The 12,806-nt window shown below is 36.3% G+C and overlaps 1 protein-coding gene across 2 annotated transcripts in view; it reads right to left on the bottom strand.

Moving 5' to 3' along the window:
• HGF (hepatocyte growth factor) overlaps positions 1–12,806 on the bottom strand; it is a 59,378-nt gene that overhangs the window by 23,381 nt on the left and 23,191 nt on the right. For both annotated transcript variants that reach the window (XM_071734045.1, XM_071734044.1), the window contains exons 6-7: positions 12,037–12,157; positions 7,285–7,403 (exon numbers count right to left, since the gene is read on the bottom strand). In XM_071734045.1, coding sequence (XP_071590146.1) covers positions 7,285–7,403; positions 12,037–12,157 — 240 coding nt within the window. The remainder of the gene's footprint in view (positions 1–7,284; positions 7,404–12,036; positions 12,158–12,806) is intronic.

Raw genomic sequence — 12,806 nt, forward strand, 5'->3', positions numbered from 1 at the left:
ATTACTCTTGTCACCCACATAGCCAATTTTTTTCAGTTTAATAACTCCAAGCATAAATATCACATGCGCAGAGCACTCCTGAAAGAGTCCTGAGACTACACTCACCAGTTTTCTAACAAGGTGGAAACAAACTAAATCAGTAAAGCTAAAGCTAAGAATCCAGAAAAGCTGAATCCCATCTTTATCCCAGCATCTCCTCTAAAATGTAGTGCAACTCCAAGGGCTTATTCCAATGAGAAAGACATTATTCATTAAATTATAAAATGAATTTAAATTCAACAAGCAGTTCTTTTTATGCAAACAGATACTTTATTAGACAGGCCTTTTTTTTTTTTTTTTTTTCTTAGTTCGAGTTCAGCTTTTAAAATTCTGAACTCAGATAAAAGTACTGTTACAGGAAGATCACAAAAATATTATCTAAGAGAATACAATTATTTATTAGTTTTAATGAAATATAACTTCTTATTCCTGTCCAAGACTTCATTATGAACAGAATTTGGTAACTATTTAGTAGCATTTTGCTACTTTTTAACTTCATTGTAATTTTTTGGTGTGTTCTGGATTAGTCAAATTAACCATGCAATTCAGACAGATACTTGTATTGAAACAGATACTAAATTTCCTGTTAGTAGTATTTCCATCTTAACATGTTCACTCAGTAGTCCCCAACAAAACTGCAATACTGCAAAGGTTTCCTTTTTTCCATAAACCCTCTCCATTTTGATACTTAAAAATACATACCTTTGTTAGTAAAGGCCAGCTCATGCATTCATAGAGGGCTTAAGTAAAGAGATGAAACATCCAGAGCTAGATGTGTAAAGCCACAGACAGTCTTCTCAGTTTTGGTTCTCACAGTAATGCCAGCATGAGGGAATCAGCAGGGGCCTTGAGTCATTCTACAGCTGAAGTAACCAGTTCAAGTACTATTTCTGTCTAGTCCCAGTGAAAATCCAGCACAAATTTTAGGTCAGTGGTGAAACTCTTACTGACTTAAAAGGAGGCAGAGATTTTGCCGAAGTATTCATGTTCTTTCATGGTAATACTCTCTATGTATTTTCCAAAAAAAGATACAGTTTGAAAAGAAGCAGAGTCCCGTACTGGTTCCTCAAGAATATCCTTACTTATATGTTGGAGAATGGCTTGGTAAACAGACATGGCAAGGACACAGTGTCCTTGGCGGTTTTGTTACAGAGTTTGAAAAAGTAAGATAGCAAGTAAACAAGGTGTGGGTCTCGGTGGAAAATCCCCAAGTGGGGGGAGCGTGGAAATGTTTTTTGTAGTAGCCAATCAGGAACTGACTCATAGGCATAATTAACAAAAACAGTATAAATGGAACCCTGAACCCTCAATAAAGTTGAAGCTTGTTTATCAATCACATTGATTGGCCACTTGTCTTCCCTCGTCGTTCCCGACACTTATATTCTTGCAATGTCTTCCCCAGTGTGTCAGTTAACAAAAGGAAACTGTGCCTTGATTTGTAAACAAAAGATTTTAAAAAGTAAATTTTAAAAGACAAGTAGTGCCTAACCCAGCAAAGAAAATGTTCTAAACACAGGAAAACCCCCATTGAATATGAAACCATGAAGTTCTGCAAATGCCAGTAAAAAACTTGAATGATGTCATGGTTAGAAGTTGCTTGTGTTTAGTTACACAGCCTCCAGGCATTCCTACCTCAAGTAATACAATCTACAGTCCTGGGCAGTATGATGGTGGCAGGTCTTTTCTTTCCTCATGCTTCCTTCAGTGTACTATCTCAAAGTTCATGATACATGGAAAGAGAACCCCACAGATTTCTAGGGTTGTTTTTTTCATTAAAAACATATGAGAAAGTGAAAAAATAACTTAGACCCAGATGAACTGTCACCTGAAATCTGCACACCTACAGTTCATTTGTTCTCGAGTCCAAAGAGATCTTTTAGGATAGTTCCAATATCTACAAGCAGGATGTAAAGCAAACAATTTTTACTTTAAATGCCTTTTTACAAAAAATTTGGGTCTCTCCAGGTTCAGAACTCTCAAATATCACTTTCAAAATTACTACAGAAATGATGAAGAGGATCAGAGAAGAATTCTTTTTGAGGAAATGTAGACCTTCACGTGTGCGTATGTAAGCCCTCACATACATAATGAATGCTGGACCTCTGTTATGCCTCAATGTGACGTGAGGTGGAAGGTAACACTTGATATTAACTGCTAAACATCAGTAGCTTTTCACTGCCTACTTTCTATAAACAACTTTATCTTACATAAATATTAAGCTTAAACTGAGTGGTACTTTTATTTGTTTACATACTGTGATTCAACAAATAACTCTTTAATCAGAAGTTCACATTCAAATGGGCAGTTGGAGTCTCAGTTTCTACAGAATGATTAATTTAATACTGGTGATTCTTTGCTGTTGCAAGGCTTGTAGGCACACTGCAATGGTTTATTTCCAACATAGATTCTCACATTTTTCCTGTTTCATTACTTGCTCTTTCCCATCAAACCCAGATCCTCATGTAACTCCCTTGGCTTTATGCATTCCAGTCCCCCGTGCCTGTTGCCTATTAGTACAGACAGAAGAAGCTAAATCCATGGTAAAATCAACTGAATTGTTTGGAAACCAGGTGAGCAGCCAACTAAACACTGTCCTTACAATAATAAATTCATTTAGTTTTGCAGTTCCCTAGTGACTGACGTACATAATTTCATATATGGGCCGCTGAATCTCTTTGGTAGTCCTACAGCTCATCCAAAGAAGTCCAGCTACCCTTTTTTTAAAAAAAAATAAAGAAAAAGGCGTATTATCTCCCCACTCCTGTTATTGCCTGTAGCCCATATCCTCATTCATGCCAAAGTAACAGTCATTTTCTGTTTTCAAATTTGCTGTCACTTCTTCAATTTCTTCATTTCATCCTACACTTCTTTATTGCTGCTATGGTTGTCCTTTTATCCTCTCTTCTAACTAAAAATCATCTCAAGCCAAAACCACAGACACATATGTGAGCAACTTCAAACCAGTCCTGGGGTCCCTGAAGTCTTAATACAGATCCAATTTTTGCAGTTTGAGCCATCTCTAATCCCTAATTGCTCCTGTCATCTCTTTCTCACAGCCCTGGCTGAGAGCCACAATGTTTTATGCTGCCTTCTGTGCTTGGAAATAAAGTTACAATGCCCTCCTGTCTCTTCAGTCTTAAAAACATATTTATTTTCTGAATGATTCCTTCCACTGACTTTTTTGCTGAAAATTTTGTATATGAGCTGTTGTCAGCATTTTGGCTATAGAGCATACTAGCACTCATGACATGTAGCAAAAGCCACAAGCATCATGCTGCCTTGTGGTCACTCCCCCAAAGAGAGGACACCTACGTTCTTGTGCGAGCTCCAAGGACTTGGATTTGCAAAGCATTTTTTCTAATTAGTATTTCTTGTAAAATATATAAACAGTCTTCATCACAGGAATTAAAAACCTGTGTGAGAATCCAAACCACAAAGCTACAAAGACATAAAAATTAAGATGTTCTCTTTTTTAGTGTACTGAGATTACACACAGCCACAGCTTCAGAAAGTAGAGCAGCCACTGAGACTCAGCATGGCCTAGTGTTTTGGGCTCCCTGCTAGGAGGTGGGAAAACAGTTTTTCTTTGCGCCTCAAGAAAGACAGAAAACTGAAAACAGTGCTTCAATGTTTTGTGTTGGTATTCTGGTCACTGAGCTGGTGATATAACAGTAATGTCAGCAATAAATCCCCTCTCTGGGTTATAAAGACAAGCACTGAGCAGCATCACATCACATGTAGAGGGCAACGCCATATGCCTGTGCTAAACATACTTTGAAAATATCTGCTGGATTAAGCACTTTTAAGATCACTGCTTTTGTATTCTTCATCATACAGATTGCTTCAGTAATTTTCAAAGATCTACAGTTTTCTACAGTGAAAATACAGTTTTGCATGTGAATTTTTTACTGATCTTAATATTCTTTCTAACTGAAGATGAAAGAATTCCTGGTTAATTCAGTCAGATTTTGCCTAAAAATGAGACAAAAGGCTTTCATCACAATATTAAAATCATTAAAATGTAGGGTCTTTGAAATGTCATTTTGATGATTACCTTGTCTTCAGGACTGTAATCGTGACTTGGGTAGACAGAGATGATACAGTAGTTTGCAGGAGATCTCCCACCCAACTATTTTATAAAGCTCAGGCCAGACTGCAGATACTGAAAGTTGCATGAACTCTAAGCTTACGTGACTGACGAAGCCAGATGTGAATCCTCAGAACACTGACACATCATCTCAGGAAATGCCAAAGGATAAAGGTTTATAAAAGTTGCATTTGTGAAACACTCAGCTGTAACTTAGGAATATTTTTTTTTGTAATAAAAACACTTCTGCCAAGGGGAAAGAAAAGATCTAGTATGCTAGATATGATTCATATATTATCTAATAACTAGAGAAATGTAGGAAAAACAGTTTAGCTTAGAACAAAACAAAACAGAAACAAAAAAATAAAAAATTAAAAATAATAATAAAAAAGAACCATTTCTACCTTAAAGAATTTACTAGAAATTTGAAATGATACAGTTATAGAACTAAGCAAGATCATGTTCACAATGAAGAAAAGACTGAACTTTTTTATCAAAGATTATCAATAACTCTAGATATAATTACATAAAGAAGTACTGAAGTTCACACGCTAGACTTTCAATGTGGGTGTGAGTTAATGGGTGCCTGACTCAAAACAAGTAGTCCTCTGAAATTTCTTCTGTCTCTGAAAAATCTGAGTCCAGACATTACCCAAGTAGAAAATTGACCACATTTTTTACAATAGCATGATTTTTGCCAATTTCAGCTACCTTATACTAGATTTACAATGACATATAATACTGAAGAATAAACTCAATTTCTCTGCATAGGGAAGTATTCAAAGTATTCATAGAATCATAAAATTGTTTGGGTTGGTTAAACATCTTCCTCTAGACCAGGTTGCTAAAAGCCCCATCCAACCTGGCCTTGAACATTTGCAGGGAGGTGACATCCACAGTTTCCCTGGACAACCTGTGCCAGGGTCTCACCACCTTCACAGTGAAGAACTTCTTCCTAATGTCTAATTCCTAATGTCTAACCTAAATCCACCCTCTTTCAGTTTAAAGCCATCAGCCCTTGTCCTATCCCTACATGAACTTCCAAAGCTTACTTGTAGGTTTCTTTCAGTTACTGGAAGACCATTTAGCCTCCCTTTAGCCTTCTCTTCTCCAGGCTGAACAATGCCAACTTTCTCAGCTTGTCTTCATAGAAGGGCTGCTCCAGACCTCTTGACTCTTACTCAGTTTTTGGATTTCAAACAATTTACTAGTTTAGAGGAAGTGACAGACGCTCCAAGACATTACATTGGCCTTAACAAACAACAAGTGATGACAGAAAATTCTCAACTATTGGTGGAGGATGCAGAAAATGTGGTATAATTCCATTTGTCAAGAATCCCAAGTCAAGACAGAGAATACCATGCTTCCCCTTTTAGGTAGCAACTGCTCCCATACAAACGTTCATGCCAGAGTCTTTTCTCTCCCCTCCCTCACTGCCCTCTCCTTCCCATATATCTTAACATTTTAGGAAAAATACAGGACTATATATAAGATCCATTACTATATCCGTTTTACCTGGATTTTAGATACCCTAGTAATGGTTGATCTTGGTTTATATAACAACACCAAAATACAGAGAACACTGAAAATTAAATACAAATTAAACCCTCTCCTTTCATGCTTATTACTACTTTTCTTTTCTCCTCCATTTTTTAAAATTCTCACACAGATCCATTACAGGTAAGAGTTATAGTTTCTTTTTTAATAGAATATATTCTTTTCTATCCTTCTGCCAAAGGAGAATGAATTTTACACTTACATAAGCCCACTGAAGTGACACTTAGAGCTAGATGAAAAGCAGAGTATCTGGTTTTTTTTTAAACACTTGATTTTGGTCAAAAATTGAAGGAGCAAAACAAAGGTAACTCTAGATTCTAAAATCCAGATCTAAGAGAAACTGACTTTCTCATGAACTAGCATTATAATAAATTATATTGAGCAGTTTTAGAATCTTCTTTTTGCCTCTACTTCACAGGAAATAAAAAAATACTATTTTCTCTTTTCTGCCTTATTTCCTGGGGGCTTTGACACGAAGCTGGGGCACATGAAGCTGATAGGCTTCTACAGTATGGACTTAGTTAAAGTAATGCTTTATTGTGAAAATTGTCTTTATTACCAAGATGTTATAAACAAAGTATCTGGAGTAAAGAGAATTAAGAATTCTGCCTAGATATTAAGAGACTGCCCTTAATATCCTGCTTCTACACTGAGTATTTCACATGTATTCAGTTCACTAAGGGCACAAAATTAGGCCCCATAAATGGCAATGAGGAGTATGGGAGGTAGGGAGGAGTCTGTCACTTGTAGATCGCACAAGCTGTCAATGAGGCAGGAAATTTCATGTATGCAATCTTGGTTTTCTGGTTAAAATATGTCCCCAAACCACTTCCTTCTACCATCTGCCTCAACCCCAACATTACCATGAAAGTCTAGAAAAATTACACAAGTTTTCAAGGAAGGTCCAACTGTTTTACTTTCCTCTTTGACCCTGTACTGCTCAGTTAAGGCATCAGTCAGTAGAACAGAGCTGTCAGAGCTACCACCGAAGTTAGGAGGATCTGGGCTTTGAAGATGGAACTGACCAAAGAACACTCTAGAGCATTATGAACTAAAGCATCTCAAAGTGGGCATATACATTATATACAAATACACAAATATTTACATAATGTTACTTTAATTCAGTTCCTTGCCTATAAAGTGTGGATAGCAAAAGCCACCATCTTGGCAGTTAACAGATGAAAAGAAATTAATTGCCTGTGAAATGCTTTGATATTGGAGTGCTGAATATCACATTGAAAGCCATGAGGAAATTAATAATTCTGTCTTCAGCACAAGGCTGAACATAGTGCAGGAACTGAGGCCTAGAACAGCACAAGGTGCAAGAGGAAAAAAAGTGCTGAACAGTTGCTGGCAGAGAGCGCTTAGTAGGAAAGGCATACTTACTCCTGAACTGTAATGCAGATGCCTGGCACAGATAAAATAATACATGACATCTTCAATATGTTGTATCACTTTTCTAGGTTTTGATTCTTTGAAAACTAAGTTTCAAAAGTCAGTGAAGTGCAATGACTGAACTAGTTTTGGTCCTATACTGCTTGAACTGTTTGTGTCCAGATTTTGGAAAGGAAAAGGAAGTAATAAATTTTCCTTGAACTCACCACACGTTTTAATTGCACAGAACTCCCAGGGGGTGTTAGGGTCAAGAGTGTAACACCATGGTCTCAGCTTGCCATCGGGATTGCGGCAGTAATTATCATCAAAGCCCTTGTCAGGATATCTGCAAACCACAACAAGAAACGTGTCAGGGAAGTCTTCCTGGCCACACTGCACAGACTTGAGCAAGGTACTTAAAGGACAGTTTTCAACACAAGCAAACAATAAGCAGTTCCCATTAACTTAGGTCTCATCCTGTGAGATGGGTGCAGATACTCTTCAAAACTCTTAGAAAGTAATAACATTAAATAATATCTTTCCCAATATGCTGCAGAATCAGTCCTCCACCAAGGGGATTCCCTGCTGTGCTAATGCACAAGATACCGGATGGGGTAACTCTGCTAATTGCTAAACTTTTGCCCTTGTGTCTGTCGACTGATGACCAGATGCTAATGCCACTCTTTTTTTTTGAAAAAGCCCAATTAAGTGTGGATTATATAAACATTGTCTGCCATGCCTGACTCATTAAAAAAACAGGTTCCTCAGTGCAACAGCTCTGGGTTCAAATTGAAAGCTTTTTTGTATAGCTATGTTACTAATGATAGCTACATTTTTGAAATAGAGCTCATTCTAGGTCATGCCCTCATTTCAAGCATTGGAGAGGGAGAAAAAGGAAAAATAAGGACTGAACTTCCGTCTCACTTTATCTCATTAAGATTTCAAACTATTGTGCCATGTAATTGTTTCCACATTCCTACTGCCATCATTGAATGGTCAGGCAGATATTCAAGCTAAGTTCTTTTTGCATAATTTTGTCTTATGAAATCCTATAAATGTAAAGCAAAGAAGATAAATGCATAGTTGTGGGGTTTTTTTCCTCTGGTGAATGCAAATATTAATGTTTTCTCAGCTCTATTGGAGCATGTTTGTAAAAGAACCAAAAAAGTAGATTTACCCCTGAGGGAAACATGAAGAGTACATAAGAGAACAGTAAAGTTAACTACCTGGGAACATGAACCATTTACAACTGCAAGCAGATGTATTTCACACAAGTAGAGGAAAATATGATTTACAAGTGTCTTTTTTTCTAGGATGCTTTTTGTGTCAAACAATCATACTGACTTTAACTCATGCACTTGCAACTTCACCTCCCATTCCTTGTGAAAAAACCAGATTCCTTTGTCTATGCAAGGGAAAGGGATAGTATTGAAACAGAACTAAAAAACAACGTAACAAACAAACAAAATATTAAAACCTCATAAAATTTAATTCAAGGCAGTCAGCAATGTGCTATTTGAAGATCTTGAAGCAGTAGCATGATTTCTGCTAGGCAGAAGAGAAATTGTAAAGCAACAAATTGTGTTCAGGGTTTCCACAAGAAAAGAATTTATAGGTTAACAATATAGCAAAAAAATAGATGGTAGGTGCAGCGATGTTGATGCTGTTGTCAGCACATGCTCTATGCTATATAGTAATGGAGAGTCCATGGCACTACCCAGGAACAAAGATGAGCCCAGGAATAGCAGAGTATCTCCAGTCATAACTCCCAAAAGCCATTCAAAATAATTGGACAATTTCTATATGTCAGTTGTATTCCATAGCACTGTATGCTCTGTTCTTCCTAATAATGTATGGTACTATCCCACAATATTTAAAAACTATGTTAATAACTAGCTAAAACTTAAGTAGAAATTTAAGAAACTTAAGTAGTTGTTAAAGGATCAAGCTTTGAAAGTCTTTGTGGGCTGGAACACTTTCCTGAACTATATCTTTCTACCTACTATATGTGCTAAAGCAGCAACTGTGTTCCTCATCACTGGTCCTTCCCACATTATTAAGGCACACTTCTGCCTTTCGTCATATCTAACACACAACACCGCTTCATTTCCTACAGAAAAGGCCAGCTAATACCTTTAAAGACAGAAATATTAAGGTTAAGATACACAACAGGGCTTCAAACTGTTCTACACAATTCAACAGTGAGAATGTAGAAGATTTTGTGAGAACTCATTCCTTTGCTCTTCACACTCGTCCTTTAGTCTCACTTGGGCACAGACTCCTTGCTCGGACCCATCAAGCAGCCTGGGGTTTCCAAGACCTTTCAGAACTGTACATATTTAATTTTCCACCCTTGAAAACCCAGTAGCTGTACTTCAGTGCTCAAGTCAAAACGAAGCAGTAGCAGACACATCTGGTGTCAAAATCAAGACTTCTTCTTAGCTTCTGCGGAGTAGGGAAGATTTTTAGATGAAGAGATACATTCTTTTTGAAGAGACAGATGCTGATCTCTAACTTTGCTGGAAGTATGCTGAAGCTTAGTGTCTAAAAATCTTCACCAATATTTATTTTCCCCTTCTTTTTAATTTTAAAAGATGTGCATGCCTGGAAACTTGTTATTGTATAAAGTAAATTTTCATACAAGAGATATAAACCTGAATCTTTTAATGAAAGGATACCCAAAGGATACTACTTCTCAGCTTTCCTTTCCTCCATGTTATAAATACTATTTTCACAATTTATTTAATTTTGAGCAGAAAATATGAGCAGTGGAGGAGAAAACTGTTGTATCTCTATGCTGTTCTATATGTCAGTAATTATCCTCGAAGGTCTTCCACACTAGGGAAAAATTCTGCCCCTGAGGAGTGCACAAGAGAACTGGAGTTTTAGACTACAGTTCTGCATCTACCAATGCCTAAAAACAAGTCAAAAGGTGACAAAAAGGAAAAGTGAGATATATTCTCTCTGAACTGAAAGCATCACCCAAGAGCAGGTAGACAGAAGCATTTGAAAAGATTACTAGTTTCACCTCCCTTTCTTCATCACAAACAATGAATCTGGAAATGTAAATAAGTTTAAATCCTTCCAGGTGGTCCTTTCTGGTTTCCAGGTTATTCACTTTACTCCTAGATGGTATAGTAGAGCCTCTCCAGACATTACTGTATTTTAATTGGTTATTTGTTCCAGACCTCTATTATTTTCAACTTAAATTACTATTATTAAAAAAAAAAAACAAACAAAAAAACAAAAAAAACCCAAACAAACCACACCAAAACTAAAAAAAAAAACAAAACAAACCAACAACAAAAAACCCAAAGAAACCAAAGCCCATATTTTTAAAAGCTATTATGATCAAAGTATGATTGCTACTACCATTAGTGACCATTCCATTGAGGTAATTATATTACTGGACCTTAGTTATTCTTCTAAAAGCACATAAAGATCAGTTCAATCTGATGCATTGCTTTTGAATTAAAAAAAAACAATTTTACATTATAATTGCTGTCTGAAAACTCTCAAGAAGATATTTTCTGAAGGAAATCTTACAAGCAGAAAGGCAATCATTCATGAGACTGCAGTTGGTTTGAAAAGTCATTTTGCAAACAATTCAAAATTAATGGAAAAGAAATTTCCTTCTGACAGTAAAATTTTTATTATTCATACGCAGAAGTTCTATAAATGTTTCACTCCCAAGAAACAGAATTTTTTCTGTGACTTATTCTAGAATGTACAGCAAGTGCATGGCAAAACTCAGAAACAAATTATCTTCAGTCCCAGTATGCTAATAGAAAATATTTGTTGTAGCAGAACTACGGGAGAGCCTGCTATTATTCATGAAGCAGATCATCTGAGCCAAAAGGAAAAAGAAGTTACATCATGTACACTCCAAAGCTGCAGATCTTTGATGGTTTTGGTGAACAATGACATTTTATAAAATCTACCAACACCTGTATTTCTGAGTATAAAAATTATGTTTTACTTAGTGGAAAACTTCAACATATAAACAGATAGCTTCAGTGGAAAGTCTCAGTCATTTTGAGATTGCTGATTCTTGCAGTCTTCCTCTGAGAGTTTAAGATTATTCACTCTACTTTATAAATGCAGCTAATCCAAAATCCACAGTAAAACTAAAATGAAACTAATCCAGTTTAAGAGAAATACAGAAGCCTTCCTGTGTGGCCTATACTCCCACACAAAGTCCTTCTATAAAGTGCACTATAGATGATTCTTTGTGGCCAGAAGGATTTGCCCTCAAGGATGAAGCCCCACAGGTATGCAGTTTGTCTCACCAGTTCTGACTCATATTTTGTCATTATGTGTTTGTGTTCAAATTTAAAAAAAAATAAGAAAATCTTTAATATGGAAATATAGATCCATGTGCATAAAATGCTAGAGGACAATAAATCCTTTTCCAGGCAAATATTTTTGGTTAAACAATTTGGATACTTATACCTGATTACAACAGAAAGCCATCTACAACTTTAAAAATGTTCAATATTTCAAAAAAGGAACACACATTGACTTGACAGTGTTGGAAGTTTATATTCACTAGCTGTGTTAAGAAATCTAACAAAAAATTATGACTTTAAAACATTATTTACTTAGTAATTACTTGAAGATCTTTTAAGCCAACTGAAGCTGCATAACAACATATAGAGAAATATTAGAGATTAATTTTTTACTGTCAGTGAATCTAGGGAGGGTATTTTGATCAATTAATGCAGTGCATAAATATCTGCACGACACACCCATGGAATGTAGCCACAACTGCAGAAAACAGCCTCTGGTCCACGTCCTACGTCTCCATCTTGACAGTAGCCATCCAGCACACACTGAGGGCCAGAAGCTCAGGCAGCTTAAACTAGTGAACTCCATAAATTTCACTTGAGCTAATGCTGATTTTGCCCAACTGGTTTCAGAATGCATGTAATTCTCAAATTGTAACCACATGGATTTACTTGAGGGGGAAGAAAGGTTACCTCTCTGGACGAAATTTGTGCTTGTGTGGTCTCTGAAGATCCCAGCGCTGACACTCCTTGCCCGTCTCAGTGTGATCCATTGGCCCTCTGTAACTCTCTCCGTTGCAAGTCATGCATTCAACTAGGGAAAAAAAAGAGGAAAAAAGAAAAGGAAAAAAAAAAAAAAAAAAGAACTAATCATTTATTATGCTGATTTAATGTAGCGTATACCAAAAATTTAAAATAATTAAATCATATCCCTGCTGTTATAAATTGAAACCAACCAAGAGAGGTATAAAAATGTGGTATCTTGTAGTGAGGCTGGTATGGGAAATTTTATTTTTAATCAAATTTTATTTCTTAGATCTAATCAAGATGCTAAACTTTGGTATCACTTTATAAGACATGGTTTCAAGACAGGTAGGTGTGAGCTGCTAGAGGCATCCATGTTTTTAACAGATTTTTAACCTAAGCTATGGTTAGTAACAGAGAGAAACACATCTAATGAAGAAGTAATTTTTAGAGGTAATAATTTCTAATTAAGTAACATGCATTATTCTAAATCACTCTAAGTGATAGTATAATAACAGCATGTTTAAGTACAGAATAATGGCTGCAGCCCAATTTTAGTGCAGCACAGTGTGTCTCTTTATATTCCCAGCACTTTTCAGCTACATATGATACTCTTTCTTTTCTATACTAATTTTTTTTGGCAGCTATAACTATGATACATTTTCAGCCCTGATTTGGGAAAGTGGGGGGTGGTAGGAAAGTGAGCAAAAGCTACCAAA

Source organism: Heliangelus exortis, chromosome 1 (assembly GCF_036169615.1).
Source record: "Heliangelus exortis chromosome 1, bHelExo1.hap1, whole genome shotgun sequence".
Taxonomy (NCBI): Eukaryota; Metazoa; Chordata; class Aves; order Apodiformes; family Trochilidae; genus Heliangelus; species Heliangelus exortis.